The 16,712-nt window shown below is 42.9% G+C and overlaps 1 protein-coding gene across 4 annotated transcripts in view; it reads left to right on the plus strand.

The window, feature by feature from the left end:
- LOC121096740 (S-adenosyl-L-methionine-dependent tRNA 4-demethylwyosine synthase TYW1-like) overlaps positions 1–16,712 on the plus strand; it is a 107,279-nt gene that overhangs the window by 48,312 nt on the left and 42,255 nt on the right. For all 4 annotated transcript variants that reach the window (XM_040613199.1, XM_040613189.1, XM_040613174.1 and 1 more), the window contains exons 12-13: positions 2,079–2,256; positions 6,056–6,191. In XM_040613199.1, the coding sequence (XP_040469133.1) occupies positions 2,079–2,256; positions 6,056–6,191 (314 nt within the window). The remainder of the gene's footprint in view (positions 1–2,078; positions 2,257–6,055; positions 6,192–16,712) is intronic.

The raw sequence follows: 16,712 nt of genomic DNA on the forward strand, positions 1-16,712 counted from the left end.
AAACATAATTCAAAAATAGGAGAGTGGGACTCTCTAATAATACAGCTCTAATTCAACTTGGGGAAAAATGAAAAAAAAAAAAAAAACAAACCCCAAAAACCCCCACCAAAACTGTAACCTGAGCTAGGAAAGCCTAAGACTACCTGTGTGTCTTGCTATAAGAGTGGATAAAACAGGTTCTTTGTCTTCCCAGTCACCCAGGCACTTGTGATGACTAGTGTACAGGTACTTGCAGAGGGGTGCCTAAAGTCAACAACCAGCTGTGCCAGATAATGTTTTTCTTTCCCAAATTGAAGTGCATCAGTAGGAGAGCAGCTGGAATCGCTTTTTAAAGGAGATGTGCTGATCAAAGAATGCTTGGCTGTATGCTTTGCCGGAATCTGAGCTTGGTAGGAGCCAAAAGCTGTACACCCCTGCCTCTTGCAGGGGCTTCTCAACTTCGTACGGCTCCAAGCTCCTGCACCTGTTGGAGCTGCTGCATGCCCTGCCAAATCTGCCCAGGATCTGACTTTGCTGAAATTCATTGACTGAAGACAGAAGGAGGCTCATCTGCAGGAGCAGAGGTTGAGTGCTGTAGTGGTATGGGAGCCAAAAGTGCAGGAGAGTTTGTGTGTTCTCTGGAATACCCACTAATCCTGTTTAGTTTATTCTTGTCTAGTTTGTGATTTATGTGGTCAAATGATTACATACAAAACCTTTACCCTTCTCTGGAGTGTATTTACTATATGCCAGATTTGCTGTAAGCTGTTTGGAGAAAGTTACTCTAAGACTTTGTGGTGATGGAATTTTTTTCTGTCTGCTTATAAAGCTGGCACAGTAATTGTCATAGTCCAATTGCAAGATGCTGACAGAGAGAAATTAATTAATTCCGAAAATGACTTACAGTAGCTTTAGGAATACCAAAGTTAGTCCTTTAATCTCAGTGTGTGGTTGAGATGCTTCTTTCTTTTCAAATAAAGTTCTCATTTAGTACTGTCAAGTTTCAGTGGAATAACCATTAGTCCTGTCACTTATCCAGGACTGAGCCTGGCTGGTTTAAAATGCACTAAGCTTTGCTCTGATCACACACCAGCTTTTCTGTGTGAGGCTGAAGCAATATCCACGAATACCTCTTTTTATATTGGCTTTACAGCATAGCATGTAATTTTCTGTATTGCTTGTGCTCCAGCATCTAGGCAACGAAAGGTGAGCTGAGGACCCGGTTTCAAACTCAAGTCTTTGGTTTTTTTTTTTTTGAAACAGTCCAACACCCAGTCTAAAACTACAGATATTATTTGAGTACATAAAGGCATGTCAGGGAAATGTGAAGTGACATATTTGGAACAAAAGCTTGTTTGTAGTCAGATGATTTCACACGGGGTCCTGAGTACTTGGTTGGATACAGATGGGCTGGAGAAATATTTGCCTTTCCCCTGCCCTCCCGTTGGTACAATGTGACTCTGATTGGTTAAACCTGCAGCCAGCATTTTAACGTGGACGCTACAGTAGAGCTCAGTTGTGTTTTCCAGTTTGTTCTGAAATGTCTCTTGCTATTTGGAATGGTGTCATGAGTTAGGTTTTGTTTTTGAACGTGTACTCAGAGCTGCATTTCATGTACTTGTTAATGTGGATTCAGACGCAGTGGTTGGTGTTCTGCCTGGCTCCTCTGGGGAGCTGGTCTTGGTGGGGCTGGGGACCCCAGGGGGTCAGCAACAGACACAGATATAATCTGGTTTTGTTTTTTAAGAAGCCTACTTGAAGTGGCATTAAACTGGCATTTGTGTTTGTCTCAGCATTCAGGCAGCACCACGTTGCAGTCTTAGCAATATAAAGCTTGACTCAAATGTTACTAGACAATTGCTTGCATAGTTAGCAGGGCACACAGAGCCCCAAGCTTTGCCTGTCCGGCCATGCGCTGTTTTGTGGACTCCTGCAGAGCTGGCTCAGTGGGCACTGGCTGTGGCTTGCTGTCTCCTGGTTCAGGAGGATTCCGGCAGGTTTTGCTCAGTCTGTCTTGTGCCAAGAGTGTATTTTAGATACAGATGTGTGGTTTGGGAGGGGGGTTAGTTGATTTAAGCCTGTTTTCCCTCTTTCTGCAGGTGTGTCAGGAGTAAAAGCAGATCGCTTTGAAGAAGCAATGACAGCAAAGCACTGCGCGCTGTCACTGGTGGGAGAGCCCATAATGTACCCTGAGATCAACCGGTTTGTGAAGCTCCTGCACCAGTACAGCATCTCCACTTTCCTGGTTACAAATGCACAGTTCCCAGATGAGATTAGGTAAGAGTTGGGCAAAATATCTTCCTACTAAAACATTTGAGTGCTGACCTGTGTTTTAATTCTGTTTTATCTCTCATCAGTCAACTCTACATGAGCACTGGCAATGAAAAAGCTCACTCGGCATCTATTTGATTTTAACCTTAATCTCCCTGTGCTCTTTCTCATCTCTTTCTCTCCCTGTTTGATTTTCTTTTCTATATCTCCTAAAGTGTGATTACCTCTGGAAGTGAAGAGAATGTAATATAGTACCTCCCGGAGGTGCGACAGGCAGAGAACAGCAAGTGAGCTGTGTTTTGTGCTTGGGGACATGGATAACTGGTGTGAGTGTTTCCAACAGCTAGACCGAGACTGAACTCATAAACTGCCTTTTTGGTTTGTGTGCTTCTCTGCAGTCTGATCTTTGGTCTAACTCTGTAAGGCCAGCTGTAGTGGTGCAAACCAAAGATCTATACAGCCCAGCAACTCCAGCAGGACTCAGAGTGCAGGATAAGGAAAGTGGAGAAGCACATACTCATCAGCAAAAGTGAGATCAGTAGTTCTTAACCTCCTCTTGGAGGGATTTGAGCTAAGTGTTCAAAACATTTTAATGAACTCTGAGTGAGTCTTCACAAATACAAAGAATCCCTGTTTCTGATGTTCTTGAGCATCCAGGCTGCTTTTAATAAAGTCTGAAGCAACGTAGCAAGGAAATGCAGCATGTGGTGTGAGCTGCAGGGTGGTTGGGAGCTCATCAGAATACAGTCAGCTAGTAATGCTGATGAAGTTCAACCCTGGTGTTACGTGAGCGTGTTCGCAGAGCTGTATGCAGGGTGGGTTTGTATGTTGCTCGGCTTGTCATTTCAGCTCAATGACTGTGTTAGCACTTTCTGATAGAGCTTCCTTTTCGCTTCCTTCTCGTGGTCTGAATATGGCAGTGAGGGGGGAGGGCATGCAATTTTTGAGTGAGTAATTATACACTACAAAGGCATTCCAAATGATTTGAATAACTGTGTAATCAAGTTACTTTAAGTCATGTATTATGTGCCTGATAGACAGAAATTGCTCTTTCCTAAAAATAGTATTTTAAAAAGAGAGCACGCACTATATTTTGAAGCTGCATTTCCTTAGGATCTGCTGAATGTTTTTAAAAAGAAACAAAAAAGAAAGTGATAAAATGCTAGTCTTGCTGTCCTAAAAATTGCAGCTGATTTTGGACCCATCAAAGCAAATGATTTGCTTAATTTGGGAACTGAAGTATGCACCAATCTCACTTTTCCACTGTCAGCAGAGGGGAGTTATAGTCTAAAAGTTAGCTCTAAAATAGACAGCATGACCTCTGGTATCCAGTGTGCACGTGGGGAGCGTGTCCTGGGGTGTTTGCTGGGATTAGGAGAGGGGCCTGCTGGCTCTGCAGACCCTCTGGCTGGGTCTCCAGCATGATGCTGCCTGTGCCTTCCTCTCTTCTTTCCTCCTTCTCTTGTATTTAAACTGTAGCTTCATCTGCCTCCAGGCACACATTTTCAGAAACTGAAGGGTGTTTTATAGCATGTGAGCTGGCGTTGAACAGTTACCTGTGCTTTTCCTTGTCTTGTTTCTGATCAGTGGCTGTGAACTAGAACTCTTGTGTATGCGTCTGCATTTATGAGCATCAATAATAATAATGAGTAGATGCTTATTATTGTTCATAACCAAATGATAATTTTTATTATATTGATGTTTCTGTTCTTTGTGTCAGACTAGGCTGTGTCCTGTGTGGTTTGTAAAACCACCTCGTGGCCTGAAGTAAATTTATTGCTCTTGAGTTGTGCTATGCTACTTGCTCATGATTTCTGCCCAAGTTCATATGTGGTAAATGCTCTCAATTTGATCTGGATGGGATCTTGGATGTCTAAGCTAGCTAGGAAATTAGAACCAAAAATTAAGGGAGAATGTCGAAAAATCCATCCTAGTACCATGCAACTAAATTTCCTGTTAATTGTGAAATGTAGCTGTATTCCAGGAACATCAGTTTGTGTTCGGCTTCTCCCTGGTGCTGGCTGGACCTATGACTGCCCTTTCTCCTTGCTCCCCTTTGGCAGGGCATGTGCAAAGTTGTCCTGGCTTCAGTCCCAGCCAGGGCAGAGCACTGTGGACCACTCCATTTTGGAACAAAGTGAGGCAGAAATCTCTCCTTGAGATCTCCTCTGATTCCTTAATTTTCTCCAGTCTTGCTCTTGCCTGTCCTTAGGATTGAGACCTTCAGAGAAGAGATGATTTTTCTCAGCTCATGTTTTGTAACACACTCTATCTTCAGTGGGGCCCCGTGCAATTACACAAATGCAGCGTTAAGTAAAGAAAAGAGTATTTTGGCTGTGTTCTTTGAAACTGAATACTTTGATCCACTTATGCCTAGAACATTTGGTCATTTTTGGAGATTGTGGCTTTGGGCTGCCAGTCCAGACAAGCTTGTTTACAAAACAGGTTTTTTTAAACCTAAAATGTTGAGTTAGTTCAGGGCCACTTTATTCTTCTGTCTGAATACATACAGAGAGAATACATTTAGGTAAGTTTGAATGTTGGTGTTAAGTGGTTTTTTTTTTTCTGGACACTAAAGGCTCTGCTCGAGCTCATTCTGGACAGCTCTTGTCACCTTTGGTAAGGACAGGAGGGTTGGTGTATTTTTAGTTGGCACTGTTTGGCAGCTGAACAATAGTTTCTAATTTCTTCTCATCTTCTATAAAGAACAAATAAAGCTGGGACTATAGCCTGCTCATTAACAGACTTCACAAATAACGCTTCCAGTGTTGTCCTAAAACTGTTCAGAGCTAAAGAGTTATGCGGTACAATTAGGATGCTGTCGTTTCATCTTAGAGACACCAGGGTGGAAGATGCCATGAGGGGGTGGATGTGTTACACTCACTGGCTTTTTCAGTTTTGTCTGTGATAAGGGAGCTTGTTTTAGGATGTTCCTCTTAATGCCTTCCGTTATCCCTCTGCTAATGGACTGCAGGGTTGCTGCTTCTCCTTTACACCCTTGGGGTTTATGGAAGGGATTAGACTCAACCCAGGCTCTTTGCACAGTAGAAGAGGTTTAATCTTTTTAGAAGTTACTGGTGTTGGGCTCACAGATGCTGTGCTTGCTGGCATTATGTGACCAGAAAGACTATGTTGCAATATCTGTATGAAATAAGAACCTTGGAATTGGAAGGAGAACACATTGGAGGATTGTGCTTGATTTTATTTTCTAAATGCCTTTGATTTCCCTTCAAAAAAATATTTGACTGATGATGCCAGCTGTAGGTCAGGTAAATTCAACATGTCCAGCAGTAGAAACTGGTTGAGTTATGGTTCTGTTTCTGTTAAATGGGATTATTTTTCTGTGGGCCAGGGCAAATAGAACTTGGGAAAAGGGGATGAGCTTCATGGTTTTTAACCATGGGGGCTGTGGTGAGAAGCAGAGCCTTCCAGTGCCTCGTGTGAAGCCCTGGCAGTCTGCTTTTGAGAAGCCTTTCTGAAAGTGTTGCAGCTACACTGGAGTGAATTATGTTCCAGTTCAGTGAGGAAAAGATAATTAAAATGTCAGCCAGGGCCTCTATATGTGACGTTCTTAGCTTTGGGGTGTATTGTTTGTTGAAAGTAGGTTGTAACATCTTGCTGTTAAGATGATGGTCACTTGGCAGAGATGAACCATCAGAGTTTGGTAGTTTCCCTGTAAATACTGTATAGTTCCTGTCACTACTGGATCAGCAGAGCAGCTTATTTGGTGATACTGTATTTTGTGTGCTTTGGTAGGAAAATATAAATCTGAGAAAACAACAATTCTCTTCTTTTTATTTCCAAGGAACCTTGAGCCAGTAACACAGCTGTATGTCAGTGTGGATGCCAGCACCAAAGAGAGTCTGAAGAGAATTGATCGACCCCTCTTCAAGGATTTCTGGCAGAGGTTTCTAGACAGTTTAAAGGCCTTGTCTGAAAAGGTACCCAGTTAAAGACATATTTTTACATACTCTTTTCTTCCTTGTGCATCTTACCTACTTGGAACAAAAGTAGAAGACTTAAGAGACTTAAGACAGACCATGAAGTGGGTTCTGGATGTGTTGAGAGCATATTTACATGTTTTGTATGTTAAGGTGTATAAAGTCCAGCAAGTTTGATCAGTTTTCAATATGGGGAAAAATTTAATGGTGAGCAGAATTGTGTCAAATGGAACAGTAAACTGCTGCGAATACGAGATGCTATGAGAGGTGAAAAGATTATAAAATAGAATATTTCCTGATGAAGTGTCTATACTGAAAGCAGGCTGCTGAAGGAAAACTTGAAAATTCAGGAAAGCCTAGGAAGAGTCATAAACCCCATGTGGCACTTAGCACTGGTTCTCAAAGGTTCTCTTGAATTACAGTACATAAAGGACATTAAAATGCGTTTTTAATGGAATTTAGTAGCTCTGGTTGCCCTCCTGCTACATACAGAAATCTCCTTATTTCTGGGAGATTTCCCCAGAACAGTAGACCTGAGCATAATAGCAAGGGTGACCCTTTACACTCAGTAGTTTATGTCTGTCTGAGACAGCTGAACAGTGCATTCACCTGAAGGCCCGTGGGATCATGTTTGCTGCTGTCAGCTCAGAACTTAGTCTACTGTGTAACGGTTCGTGTATTAATTAAGCACTCATGGTCCTAGCATCACATGAATTAATAAGAATAGTGCTTTGTGAGCGTGTCTTCCCTCTCTTATTTACTGATACTGCGCTCTGATGGAAGCAAGTACTTCTGTTTACCAGTTTGGCAGAAGCTGACGTGTTACCTGCTGAGATGAACAGACAAGAGAGACTGTTTCATTTGAATAATGAGTTTTTCTGCCTTCTGAGATGACAACATTGGACCATTTTCTGCCAAAGGTACTTAAATTAGTAGATCTGGGAGACTCTGTGCAGAATACAGTGTCACTCAATTACACAAAGACATGGAGTAGCTTGATCAAGCTGTTTGTGTGCAAGTCTGCTGGCTGATACTGTTAAGCAAAATCTCAGGTCAAACTCTGGGCTTTCTGTACTCGGGTACAAACTTACAAAGCTCTCTGTGTGAGTAGAGGCAGCTGTGGAAAGAAGAGGAGTGAAAATACTGAAGGCAAAAATACTGAAAAAATCTTTTGGAAACTTGCTTTTGCCCATCACTTCTTTCCTTCTGCCTCTCTTGACCCTGGATAGATATGGTTCATTCGTTGCTGTATGCTGTCAGAAATTTCCTTGCGAAGAATTGAAGGTGAAAGTATTGGCAAGTCTGTCCATACAGCTAAAAATACTCTGGTCAAGGTGAAGAGGAGAGGAAAAAGAAGCTCAACTAGCAGGTGCATTTTCTCCTCGAAGCAACTGCACTTTGAAGGGTCCTTGAAACACTGATAATGCAAGGGCCAATTAATAGTTGCACCAGTCGGATACGCGCTGTTCTGCCAGCGCCTGCTCAGCTGCATATTGCATCATCACACATGAGGGACAGTGAGAAGTCTCGGGGAGGCTGCTGTTTTGTTATAACATTCTCTTAATGATAGTTTTGGGGTACCAGAACCATATATATCTTGAACTGCTTCTGGGCAGAAGCACCTTTCTGTTTTCCTGCTGGGCTTGTTGCTTGGTGTTCATGTGATATTAAGCACTGTTCTGTAGGACTGTGATGAATGAAAGGTGGTGGAAGCTAATGCGTTTGCTGATTCTTGAGAAATACAGCTCCTCTTTCAGAATAGGGGGGGAAGTGCTGATGCATTGTGTTCGGAAAGTGATGCTAATATATCTGGAAACAAAATACAATTCCCATATTTTCATGCTGCCTGACAAACTGTCCAGGCTTATTCAGGTCTCCTGAGACTGAGACAAGCTGGCATTGCAGCTGATAGCAGTCACTGCTAATAAGAATCATGGGTAGGTTTGATCTATGGATATTAAAAAATGGGTGAAAGGGCTTTGTAAAACCACAAGTTTGTACCTTGCTGTGCTTGCCACTGTGGTGTTTGGCAAGTGCTGTTCACCTGCTCGCTTGCATGACTGCTGACTGTCCCCAGGGCCTTGTGCTCAGTGCTGCAGGGATGGGTACTTAGAGACAGGTCCTGTTGCAAGATGTTGATAATCCAAACGGACAAGTAGGAGAAAGGAAGAGGAGAGGACATGGTCCTAGGTGAGAAAGGAGTGAGGATGTCCTTCTTAGCTGTTCTCTTTTCTGCCACCAAAAAGCAGGCTGATTCTTGTTCAAAATAGAAATGGAAGTGCCTGGGCAAAGAGGTGGTTTTCAAATCCTGTTGTCTTTAGTGAGGTAGTTACACTGATAAATGGGTTTCATTATTTCAACTGAAGTTCTGCACAAAGTTCTTGAACCCTTAATAAAGGAGTGAATTTAATAATGGATTGTTCCCAGTATGATTTAACAGCATCATAAAGCATGTTGGTGATCAGTTGCTACAGCATTTTCAAAGGAAGTTCAGGACTAAAAGATAAAAATGTATTTTCTGCAACAAATGGCAAGAAACCCCCTTTTCTTCCACTACTGCTTGGAGCAAGGTTTATCCTTTCTAGAGTGATTCTCATTGAGATGATCTTTGTGTTAAATTTTCTATATTGAGAAATGTTTTTTGAGAGGAGTTTGTTAAACAGCAGGTAGACTCCCAGAAAGCTCTGTTTTTCTTGTCATGTGTCTTCTGCCTTCCAACTTAAATTGAGAGGAAAAAGTCAGACATTAACATATGCATTTGGAATGTGCCCTTTCAGAACATCGCCTTTTGAGAAGTCTTCTAGTCTTGTCCTCTGACAGCCTTGGGTTCATAAGATCGAGGGGTGACTTGGCTTGATGGACAGTGCTTGGAGGTAATTCTAAGGATGTGAATCCTTTTTCTCATCATAAGGTTGAAAAATCTGTTCCAGTGGTTGAAAGACATTTCTTCCAGCCATTGCTGCCTCATAATGCTATATCTAAATGAGAAGCAAGGTACAAATTAATAATGATGGTCCAGAAGCCCAGGAGGGAAGAGGTATCTCTTGACATTTTATGATCAAATTGATGCTTATTTTCAAAAATAGCATGAACCAAACGTTTTCTGTCTTAGCAAGAAAATAAGGAACCGATGTTCTGTGAGCTGCCATCTACCAGCAGTCAGACTCATGATCCATTTGTGTTTTGACTTTGTGCTGTTTCCTTCAGTGTAACTAGACCAGATTCTGTAGGTTGAGAAATTTGAAAACTGTTGTTCTTGTTGTTATCCATAAATCACCAAGTGTTTTCCCAAGCTTTGGGTGTGTTGACTGAGACAAATGGGAATCCCCCACTGAGCTGCTGATGTGGGGATGCAGTGACCCACTGTGGCAAAACTGCTCACAGATTTCTACCCAGGCACTTTGAAAATAACTGGAAAAAAGATGGTGATGGACATACCAGCAGAACATACCCTGTTTGTGGATTTACATTATACTGCAACATCTCTGAGCACACTTTTTTCCACCTGTTGAGAGAGTAAGACAACTCTTGAAGCGAGTGGGCTGCTGGTCCATGGACGTTTATGGGCTCGATGAGCACGATGAAAAAAGTCCCTGGTGTTGCTTATGTGCTCTGAGGGAGCAAACTTGACGTGGTGTCACCTCTTCTGTCTGTATCTTCTTGACATAATCATGATAAATCCTGTCCAGTCTGCTCGATATGCTGTACCGTGTAGTACTTGCTGTGCTGCCAGACACCAAGTAGGCATTGCTCAACTGCTTTAACTTTCAGGGGGACAAGTGCCAATGTTCTCTAAACAGATTGGAGCCACGCACAAAGCAAACAGGGGAAAAAACCCTTTAGGTTAATAGATGTTATGGCACTGCAGGAACTGATGATGAAGCAGAACCTTATCCTTCCCGTCCTTCCAGGAGGGTCACAAAAAGCAAAAGAAACAGCTTATTGGCACTTTGTGGAGTTCAGTTAGACTTGTCTTTAGACATCATACATGAGTCTTGCTTTAGACATTGGGTAAAATCTTGCCCTCAATCTTTTTCTACTTCAAGGAAATTAAGATTTCACAGAAAAGCTCTGTGGGGGAGGTGTAGCAAATTTCTGCACCCACCCCACCCTCTTCCATTAAAAGATCAAAAAGGGAAATTCTTAGCTCTACTTGTCCGGGGATATCACATACTTAACAGTGCATGGATTTGGTGCCTGTGGTGATGTACTCCTTGCTGGAAGGTGCTAGAGATGGCTTGTCCAAAGGCAGGCATGAAATGTAAAAATGTCTCCTGTTACCATCTTCCAGGTCTGCATTTGCATGCTGCTCACAGGTAGTTACTTTTACACTTCTGGATGATGAAGATGCCAGCTTGCATATTTAAAGTTTTCAGGCTTGCATCTGGTGCTGTTTGCTTTAGTCTTTTTTTTTTTTCTTCCCCAATGAGATCCTTTCTACAAAGTTACTCTTGGCTTCTGTGTGATTACAAATGTAGTGTAAATACATCAACTTATGTCTTAAGCATGTCTTACTGCTTATTATATATTATATGACAGTAACAATTATTTTTATGAAAAGAGCACATTTGATTTGCATGGAGATCATTTATGTGGTTACTGGGGGAGGGGAGCTGGTTTGTAAAGCCTAGTCTGATGTTTCTGAGCTAAGTCACTTTTCTTAAAAATTTAAATGTAAAACTTGCAACAGATGTTGGAATCGGTAATCAATTTTGCCACTATAGATTTAGAAGAATTTGACTCTTCTGCACAGTAAATGCTCTTCACCAGCTGTGTGCTTGTTTTAATGGTTTTGCTAATGAGACTTCTGGTGTAAGCCTTTTGAAACACAGTATGAGTGCTGCAAAGGTATGATGTTTAATATTAAGTTATTGTCTCTGGAATAAATCATCTGCTTTCAGTTTAGCTTACAGCAAGAAGTGATCCAAATGAGGCTTTGGTAAGATTCTTGGCTGCAGAGGGAGTGAAGCCTTATTTCTTCTGTCTGTTCCAGTACCTCTTGGTTTGCTTGCAGGCAAGAAAAGGGGAAAAATGTTCATAAACACACTTCACAATCAGAATATGTTGTTCCAAGCTGCTGGTTGTTACTGCATGTCTTAAGACAGTATAGTGATGCTGGGGAGGGAAGGCAAGGTGGCTCTGAGCCTGAGGCAGAAGTGGGAGTAAAATCCATGTTGTCTTAGTCCTTGTCCAATGCTTTGTCAGTTAGCTCATGTCAGTCTTCTCTTCCTCATTACTATACTTGGTGCTTTGGAAAAGCCAGGCCAGTGGACTACTTGTTTGCTGCTTGTTCTTGCCAGGGGAGCAAAGCTGCAAAGAGGCTGCTCAGCTGCCACCCGTGTTGTTGGTAGAAGGCACTTCTCCACCTTCCCATGTCTCTTGGAGCTGGGCTCTGCCTACGAAGTGTAAATGGGAGAAACAGACTGCCATCCTCTTCCAAGTTCACTCTTCTTTTTCACTCCTTAACTAGCACACATTATTTAGCTTGCGTAGCTTTTATGCTACTTAACATTTAAGAAGCATTTGCTATTCTTGTTCTTTATTAAATATGATCTTTCTTTTGCATTGAGCTCTTCCTAGAGGCTACATGAAAGATGCCAAGTTTGGCTTTTAGAGAACTTGGTTCAAACCACTCTCTCTTCCCCTTTCCAGCACTTCTGTTATTTATTAACCCAATCACTAGCAAAGGGCTGCTCTGTTCCCTGGGGCTTGGCTCTGGCAGCCAGAACTCCCAACTGTCCCAAAATTCTCTCTGTGGTCTTGGGGATGTCTTCTCACATTTTCATTCTCTAGTTGTGAAATAGAGCAGTAGTCTTCATGTAAAAGCACCCTGAGAAGACAGAGCATGTGTGTGTTTTTGTGAACTCTTTAAAAGGAAAGAACAAGCCTAAAATTCTGCTTGTGGCAACTAGGCAGAGGAAACTTGTATCTGCACTTTATTTTAAAGCATGTTTTTATTTAAGCCTATAAAGTAGAAATAACTGGGCCAAATGCCATAGATTGGGATTGTGCAGAGCATTGCATAATATTCCATTCTGCTAGATGCATTAGCTGTTGGATTTCTCTACTTACTGACTGATTATCAATGGCTCTAGCATGATGATTCACATAAGAAGCATTTATTGCATTTATTGAATCTATTCATTTGACGTTTCAGGAAAGATGAGTTGACAAAGCATCTGCAAGAGCGATCTATTTTCTCATCTTGGACTGGATGTATAATTGAGGCAAAAACGCTGAGACAAAAAAAAATGGATTTTATGGGAATGTGGTAATGGGTGTGCTGGTCCTCTAAAACAGGGAACATTCTCATGGACTTGTGCAAGGCAAATAAAATTGGGAAGACATAGGTTTGGAGGGGATGAGAAATCCTCTTCTAAGGAGTTAGCTACAATGCAGTGAGTACTGTAGGTGTGTTTTCTGCAAGCCTCTGTCATCCAGTAGCTGGAAGACACGTGGACAGGGCCATTCAGTGTTGCAGGCTCTGGGATGGCTCTCCTCTGCCGTGAGGTGGGATTGGTGTGTTTGGCTCAAACTGCTGCTGAAAGTGATTTGACCCGATTTAGTTGGTTTGGGGCTGAAGCAGCTGGGGAGTGCTCAGTCTCTTCCTCAGTGTTCTTTAGGGCAGGATCCTGAGCAGGTAGATGGCAACAGGGGACAGTCATATCTTCAGTGCTCTGCTTGTCAGTAGTTGTCTTCCTCAGCTTCTTTGGGTTACCCAAGTGCCAGCAACAGCAGAATCTGACCATAAACCTCCTTTGTCAGATAGACTTTTAGCAATAAACCAGCTCATGCAAAGAAGTGCTGCTTTTCCTTGTTGCATGTAGATGTTTGTGCCTTGGCTCTGTTCTTCTGTATGGCTCTCCACCCTTAAAAATCCAAAGGGAGCTGGTGGTGTGAGTTGGGTGTTTGTAACTTTGGACACTTGCTGGTAGGTGTAAATGATGGCTGTGATCAGTGGGGTCGTCTGTGGCCTCCCAAACCACATACTCTATTCATAATTTCCATAGCTGCTGAAGTAACTCACCTGGAGCCTTGATGACTTGCAAGTTGTGCGCTTGAGAGCCATGTCCTGCATTTTCTGCTTGGATGAAACTGCTATTAAATTTGCCAGTGTAGGAAACGCAGGCACTACAACACACGGATTCAAAGTCTACTTTGAAGCTGCTAAATTGTTGGAGCATTTTTCACACAAATTTGTGGAGTTTGTACATACTTTAACACTGAAAGCTGGTAATTAGTAACAGTGACATGGTGCCTCGTGCCTGGGGTTTGCATTCAGGCAGGTCTGTGAAGCTGGCTGCTCCCCAGCTGCTCTCCAGAATGAGATTTGGCATTTAGACCATGACACTAGCCCTGGTTTTTGCCATGACTTTGGATTACTTTTACAGTTTGCGTTAAGAGGCTAATTCTCTTTCCTCCTTCACCCAGCCTCTATGGCATTGAGCAAATCCTTCCGATTCTGCTCTAAATATTCCATGCCTTGCTTCTGTTTCAATTGTCTTTGGGGACCTAACTTAGGAATCTGATGGAGCAATACCGTGCTTTGAGTGAGGTGGGGACAGCAGCATGCTGCGCGGTGGCAAGTGAGAGCTGTATTAGTGGTGGTGTTCAACATGTTGAGACAGGAGCGATGGTTGTCTGCAGTGGACTGCTGGATGCATTTTTGCATGGTCACAAGGGGACCGGAGTGCTGCACAGAAAGGTAATGGCTGTTCTTTTGCAAGCAGAAGTGATTCTTGCTGCATGAGCTGCCAGTCTGCAGTCTCTCCAGGTGTTGTTCCATGGTGCTGACCTGGCTGTGAGACTGCGGTAGCCAGGAGGTGAAACTTTCTCAGCAGGTGGAAATGATGGGGCAAGGGCTGAAGAGTTCACATATTGTTGCCTGCTCTGATGTGGTGATCCTCTACAATTTTTCCTAGAGTATATCTGAAGGGAGTAATCCTGTAAACCAGTGGGAACTGAAAGGACTCTGATTCCTCAAGGCTAAAACTCAGAGAGTAACTGCTCAAAATGAAGAGCCAGATACAAAGCCTATGGGAGCTGCTAAAAGGCTCCCAGTGCTGCACCTGAACACACAGGTAGTGCTGGTGAGAAAAATTTGGAGAGGTTTAACAGTGGCTGCTGGCAAACAGCTGTTTCACAGCAGGATTGATCTCCAGACCTGAAGTGTGTTGCAGAGCATCATCCCGGTGCTGTTCAGGGCCTGCTTTCACAAGCCTGCCAGTGCAGAGCATCATTCCTCCTCTGTGCTCGGGAGGGGAATGTCCCCTTTCTATATGCCACCTCCTGGCATGTCTTGCTTTGCCCCACCACTGTGCAGGAGTGCTCTCAGTCCCCAGCTCAAGCTGGAGCTTGACTGTTTAATAGCATGGGCAGTTAAAATAAAGTGTATTTACCTTTCCATACTGTTTGTTACTTTAGAGTCTTGAGTTAAGGCTTTACAAGAGCAGTAGGCTTGCAAGGATTGCTTAATCAATGAAGAAATTTATCTCATACTCCTTGTTTATATTGCTCTGTTAAATAAAACGGGCAGGATTTTCAGCAAATCGCGGTGGGGTTTTAGATCTATTTTTAGACTATTTGGACAAAACCCAGGAGAAAAATGTTATAAATACTTTACTTCACAGACTGTGAGAGTGATTTTTAATGAGGTAATTATGTTTTTATGGTGGATTAATCTCTGCTTTCATCGTTTGACTCTTGCAGTTGCATTGCTGGCTTGTTGTTTCCTAAGATAACAAGTGTCAGTTTACTCTCTTCATTACAACAGCCCCTTCCCAGTATTCGGCCAAGCCTGTGTGCCATGCCATTAGTCACACGACTGTCATGTACGTGTTGTTGGCTGCTGCTGCCTGAGTTACAGTGGTGAAAGTGTTGACGTTTTGTCAAATCATGGATTCTCTTTTTACCTTAAAGACGTGATGCTGCCTCATTTTTCATTATCCTGTAATTGCCCACTTAAACCATTATTATTACAGAATTATTTAAAATGCAGTTTATTCTTCTGTTCTGTATCCCCTATTGCTGAGCAAAAATCACTGATTTTGAGGAATATTCTTTTAGAGCCCTGCAAAATTTCAGTGGGCTGTTGTTTTCCTGGCTGAGCTTTCCAACTAGAGGTTTGTAAGGTAGCATCCAAGTCATTGGCTGGATGTATAAATAACTGTTGGGATGGCTTAAAAATACCGAACACCTGGCAGCTGATGTGGAGGAGACTAGGTTCCTCTGTTGGATCCAAAGTGACTTCGGTGAATGTTCAGTTCATTCTTTAGCCAGAAGCTTTTGGCTAAAATTGAGCTCTTTTTAAACTGCTTTTATCCTTCGCTTTCTTTTTTTCACACATACAAATGCTGCTCAAGTTTATTCTTTTATGTTCCCCAACCTGTGTGTTATGATATTTTGCACATTGTTTGAAGCAAACTTTTTTTCCTTGTCATCCTCCTTGGGGTTCCCCTCCTTGTCTGTAGCTTGTTCTTAATATTGTCCTTCTCTGGATTTCCTTGCACTGCTGGAGTTAAAACTGTGCACTGCTATGTGACGTGTTGGAAAATGGTGCCTCTCCAGGACCACCACACCAGGTACCGCAGGTTACCCTCATCTTTGGCCAAACAGCCAAGCCTGAGACACTGCATCATGGAGCTAGAATGACATGACAGCGTGGAGCTATAGCTGGGACATTTTTGGGAATGTGAAATGAAAAGAGCTTGTGAGAGGTTCCCAGAGGGTGGTTTCAGCTCTTCCCATCACAAGACTGGCTCTTCTTTCCCACATGGGACCAGACACAAGTATGTTTACCCACAAAGTGCCAGCCCAGACAAAAGTAGAGATACCTGCTTGCCTTAAAGAGAAATCATTTTTATGGTCAGATCAAAGCAAGTCTGTGATTCTCCTGGATTTTGCATCTCTTTGGCAAAGGAGCTGTTTTGCAAATGGGATGGAGCCAAGGTGGCCGAGCAGGTCAGCTGCTGGCTGTGCTCCTGTGCTCATCCTCCCTTTGTGTTGAAGAGTAGCAGCTGGAGCTGGACAGAGTGCTTGTCACTTGGTGCCTGCATGGCAGGTTCCCTGCTGCTGTTGCAGCTGCTGCTCTGCCCCGTGGGACTGCTGCCGTTCTTAATTGGAAGACACCCGTGCGGGAAAGGTCTTGATCTCACCTGTATTTGGGAGCCTTCACAAAACTATCCCCTGTCAAACTTCTGGTTTAAGTCTTTTCAAAGTCAGTGGGACCTGGGCACAAACTCGGAGTGTTGCTGAAGGCTTTTATCCTGGTGAAAGTGCTTTTTAGTGTCGTGCGTTCACTTTGTGCTCAGATTTGAGCCTGTCTTTGGTTGTGATGACGCTTTGGCACAGGGCTCGGTGGGAGTGCTACCCAGGCTCGCACTAATGCTTTTGTTGGCTCTTTGGTGTTAAACATACTGTGCTTCCCCAGGAAATGAAATATCGGCAGGCTGTGTGGTCTGTTTAACAGCAAGCTTGAAGTGGTTTTTTGCTGCTGATTTGATGTGATCTGTTTTAATGCTA

The sequence above is a fragment of the Falco naumanni genome, chromosome 1 (genome assembly GCF_017639655.2).
Source record: "Falco naumanni isolate bFalNau1 chromosome 1, bFalNau1.pat, whole genome shotgun sequence".
NCBI lineage: Eukaryota > Metazoa > Chordata > Aves > Falconiformes > Falconidae > Falco > Falco naumanni.